The sequence below is a fragment of the Garra rufa genome, chromosome 4 (assembly GCF_049309525.1).
Source record: "Garra rufa chromosome 4, GarRuf1.0, whole genome shotgun sequence".
In the NCBI taxonomy this organism is placed as follows: domain Eukaryota; kingdom Metazoa; phylum Chordata; class Actinopteri; order Cypriniformes; family Cyprinidae; genus Garra; species Garra rufa.
This window is the reverse complement of record NC_133364.1, coordinates 11,069,295-11,074,436: the sequence shown is the minus strand read 5'-3', so window position 1 is coordinate 11,074,436 and position 5,142 is coordinate 11,069,295. Positions and strand designations below refer to the sequence as shown.

Sequence of the window (5,142 nt, the reverse complement as noted above, 5' to 3'; positions counted from 1 at the left end):
ACCCCGTTGAATTTACACATTTACTATATAACAGCAAATAAAGTCAAGTCCTGTCCTGTCCTGCCCTATAATTTTTCACATTCTAAAAGCTGTTTCACTCTGAAATATGTCACAATGCATAAGTTATAACTTCTGTTACATCTATCTCATTTCTACACTTATGTACAATATATTGTAGTGTATTGATTTTTTTTCTTTGGGAGGCCAAGCTCATGTGAGATTTTTCTCTTGTACATACTGCTTGTCATTCTTTATAATAAGCCTATTGTTTGTGCATTACGTCAAACCATTCTCTATTATTCCAACCGGAATTGGTTTATCTAATCATATCCTCATACGCATCCTATACTCATATTTATTAAAACTGCTTTTTAAATCTAATTCCAATTGAAAACATTTACAGTATCATAGGTTTTTGGAAAACCACCACAGGTTAACAGTTTCGGTTTGTACCGGATTCATTGGCTGCAGCGTGTAGTAACTCATGTAAACTAATTGGCACATATACAGTGAATGTGAGATCAGAGGGGGAGACTGTTGCATTCATCTGAGATTTGGCTCCAGTTCACAGTTCGGTTGTCACATGATTTTTCACGATTATGTAAACTGAAACACTTGCCAACCTGGTTAATTCAGACACGTACATCTCGCAGGTCTCTAAGAATTACTTCATTTATCAGTCACCTGCGCTGTATAATCACTTTACTGGTTGTTTTTTTCCTATAACATTCACCCATTTAAAACTACGAAAACAATTCTTTACTGGATGTCCAACACTGACCTGAATAAGTGACACATATTTTCCACCTGTGAAACCGTGAGACATTTCTGGGAAGAGAAGAAAGAGATTAAATAATTAATCCTAGATTTGACCTCAGCATGTTTATATCTAAAAAAAAAAAAAAGCCTTTATTAATGGCACAATTGTTGCTTAAATGAGGGCTTCAAAAACATTTAGAGGCTAAAACTGAGCTTACAGGAGCTCGTGACTTTCCTTGATTTTTCAAGGGAAAAGCGAGATACCACAAATAGTTGAAGTTCAAAGTTTGTTTGTCACATGCTCAACTGGGAATTGCACCATGACCGTGCATGAGAGATTAAAAAAACTAAATAAAGATTAAATAATATAGTTCATGAGTTATTTGAACAAAGTTAAACTATTCATAATTAAATATTCTTGCATTGAAAATAATGTATTTTAAATAAAAAGATAACTAACACTATTACCCATTCAAACTCCGCTTATTTATACACTATATTTAGGGCTTATTGTATAATCTAAAATGACTCTGCAAATATCACCTCTTGTTTTACAACAAAAGTGCAACTGTTTGTTTTTTTGTGACACAATTGTAAAAGAATGTCCGTCCAATCAATTATCACTAAAATGCACATTGATTAGAGACGAGCGAGGGTGCGTCCTGCCCTCCTGAATTTCTGGGGAAGTCAACTAGTCGAAGCATCCTTATCCCCTCTGCACACTCACACCAAAATGGCTCGAGATAAACAAGAGAAGGGGTTCGTGAGAATGTAAGTGTGTTAGTAAAACGAGGTGAGAAATGCTTGTAAATGTTATTGTACCTATTTCAAGCTTGCCTTTTGTTTTTTGATCACAATGTCTATTCCAATAATGCAAAAGTTATTGCTTAACTCATAAAGATATGGGCTAGTTATAAGTTATAGCAGCCTTAAAAATGCAACACCAAGCCAAGGTATGCATAAAATAAATAACTGTATTTGACACCAATCAAATTGCCAGTATACCACAGTAACTCAGAGTAGCAGTATGATTCAGGGTGAACGACACACCTTTGAAAAATCGCACTGTAGTCCCGCCCAGTCCATATTTAAACGAGTCAATGTCAGCTGAACCTCAGACTTCACAAGAGCTTGATCTTGGCGAGCGCGTGCGCACCCGTGGGAAAATTCAAGGAGACAGTTTTACGCGTAGCATTACAACTTCACCTGAGAAAAAAGGTCAGTAATGTTTATACATATGATGCCTTTTAATAAAACACACTCTAAATGGAACTATAAAAAAGGAGTGGACTGTAATTACCTAGCAGCTAATTAGAGCAGACGCACTAATATAGACTTTGCGCACCATCTAGTTTTATAAATAACTGATGCAACTAAATGTTGGCTTGTCTACAAATATTCAATGCATAGCAAATTCGAGCACTTAATGTGTTATTAATAAGCTGTGTGGCTGGAAAAATTGGCATCAATTAATATTTTCCTCCCATTTTAGGACGACTTGAAAAACCACAGCAGGCTACCCTGAAGTTGGACTTTTGGTCTGACTTGGAAGTTCAGTTGCTGGAAATTCAATATCGTCCAGGTGCATTGAAAGCCCCCTCCTGACCAAGGGGGTGTGAAAACCTTATTCGCCCACGATGAAAGCACTTTTCCCGGTTTTTGTGTATTGCATCAGCCTGCTCTCCTCACAACTCCTGGCTCAACCGGTGAGAAACAGGTAGGAATGCGCTTTTTTAAATACCTATGATTTGTTGCTCGCTCCATTTAACTTATTTTCAATGTTAGTTGTTTAACACTGTTTCCTGTGTAGATAGGCTATAAGTTACGTGCAGACGTTCTAGTGAAGTAGTGAAATGCTAAGGGATGAATGAACAACCGCGCTTCTGTAGGCAACTATTAAAGGAATCGTTCTTTAGAGTCGAATCTTTGAAATGAATCCGCTGAACCAGTTTACAAAACCGGTCTGAACCGAGCTGTTCTCAAATCACCAAATCACTATAAATGTTTCCAGAAAGTTACGTTACTTTCTAGAAATGTTAGCTACAGGTACAAAGTAGTTTACCTGACAAACATACTTTGTATATAAAATAACACTATTAAAACAAGCAAAAACGTTTTCACACAGAGATCCTTCGAAGTAAATCATAATAAGGATGTTATGATTATATATTAACTAAACAAGGGCACAAGTGTACATGAAACTAAAAATAAACACCCTTATTGATAAAACGCTTTTATAAACAGCAACAAAGTCCAAACCGGCTTTACTAAAACGTTCAGTGAATCTTTAAAACGAATCATTCAAAAGAACCGATTCGCAAAGAATCAAACGCGCAAGTAATCTTCGCTCCTTCAAAAAGTTAAACACACCTTTAGTTAGACAAACCTAACTGGAGTTTCAGCAACATTTCGAAGTAGACTGGCACTAGAGATTGTATTATATACAAAAAAAGGGATTATTAAACAAATAGAGGATGTTATGTCGCGTCAGATAATGGTTGAAGTGAACAAGGTCAGTTAGGATGGTAGACGTGACTGTATAAACGCACGCATCCCATCATTCACAGTTGGCTGCCGGCCGGCTTTTTGAAAAAGTAATTGATAATTATACAGTCTATTATAAAATGCCTAACAGATAAGTAGCTCACATACACCCTTATATAGTTTGTTTTATATTTGTAACGTTAGCTAAAAATATTCCAGCAGTAGCCTATCAATGGGGAAGCCCAAAGCCGTATTTTGAATAAGGAACTTGTTTCTTTTTTTCACGCTATGAAAAGCATTATTAGTCTACATTAAATGAAACTAACACTTTATTACTGAATTTGATTTTCATTTCCTGTTCCCCTACAATTTCCTGATAATAAGACGTCTATAACGTTTCTATTGCCTCTTATTGAGGAACTTTTCTTCTGGTAGGTAGTTTCCCACTTTTCTAAACATTTATTGGAAAAGCCAATAGTTGGTTTCCAATGAGTATTATCTGGCTGGAAACAAACCGTCCTGCAATAACTTTTACTATTTACAGTGTTCCCTTTTACATAAGGTAACCAGCAAACATCATTGCATCATACAATTTCTGGTTTCTACCATTAGTCACTTCTCGAAAGACATTGGTGCTCATCGTGTAATTAAAGAAATACTTTATAGTGACCGCCATGCTTTCGAAAGCCACACAAATTAATGTTCAATGTCTGTTTTTTTTTTTTTTTGAGCAGTGATAAGCACTTGCATCACTTCTGAGTCAAGCTTAGAAGAAGAAAATAACAAATTTAAAAGTAAAATTCTCCAACATTTCTGGCTTGCTATCAAGCCTCAATCAATTCAGCTGCTTTAGTCTCAAAGCTCTCTTGATTGAAATGAGATATTGAGTAATTATTCTTTAAAAAAGCGCAATTTAAAGGCATTAAAGCAGTGCCACTCTTTTGTCAAGTCACTTTTGCTGGCTGATGATGGATGACGGCAGTCAAAAGGAATGAATTGCTGTATGAGTGTATGTGTGCCCTCTTCTGGCTGACACCTGCTGTGCTCACTTGCGTTTTGCTGAACTGTGCATTTGTCTTCGTCTTGTTTCTCTCGCAATATTGACCTGAGGAACAGACAAACAAAAACTGATCATTCCAGCTTTGAAAAGCTGCCTTCATAGCAGCTCATTAATATAATCTGGCACTTTTCCTCACCTATTAATCGCTTACGTCAAGGGATAGCCTTTATATGTCCTTGACCTACAGTATTTACAGCATTTAAAGTATAAATATCTGCTGAGCTTTGCGATATTAAGTGAGGAAATTAGACAGAGTAGTTGATTAACAGTTGCTAAGTGATAATAAACAACTGATAAGTAGGTTTCTGAGTACTGTAATAATGTCAGATGACCTTAAAGAGACAGTACACCAAAATCGAAACTAACTCACCATACACTCTTAAAAATAAAGGTGCTTCGCGATGCCATAGAAGAACCTTTTTGTCTTAAGAACCTTTAACATCTGAAGAAACGTTCTGTTTCACAAAAGCTTCTTTATGGTGAAAGAAGGTTCTTCAGATTATAAAAAGGTAAGCAGACTGAATGGTTCTTTGTGGAACCAAAAATCGTTCTTCTATGGCATCGCTTGAAGAACCCATTGATTTTTAAGAGTGTAAGAGATGCTTAGGATGTCTATGCTGCTCTTCCGCACACAAACGTATATCAAAACCTATGAGAACGTCATAAAAAGTGTTTATTTATTTTGACCTTTCGGTATCTCTCAGTAGCTTTCTTGGAGAACTTTGCGTTCTTTACACAGACTCTCTTAGTATTCGATAAGCATAGAACGTACAGCAACCTTTGCGATATCAGCCAGGGATTTTTATTGTTCGACATGCCGTGACATGCTGTCCCTGAAT

At 36.3% G+C, this 5,142-nt stretch overlaps 1 protein-coding gene across 1 annotated transcript in view; it reads left to right on the top strand.

Moving 5' to 3' along the window:
• Nucleotides 1-1,888: 1,888 nt before the first annotated feature.
• The window catches only part of adm2a (adrenomedullin 2a), a 13,145-nt gene continuing 9,891 nt past the window's right edge, over nucleotides 1,889-5,142 (top strand). The window contains exons 1-2 of the mRNA XM_073838220.1: nucleotides 1,889-1,977; nucleotides 2,252-2,476. Coding sequence (XP_073694321.1) covers nucleotides 2,397-2,476 — 80 coding nt within the window. The 5' untranslated portion in view covers nucleotides 1,889-1,977; nucleotides 2,252-2,396. The remainder of the gene's footprint in view (nucleotides 1,978-2,251; nucleotides 2,477-5,142) is intronic.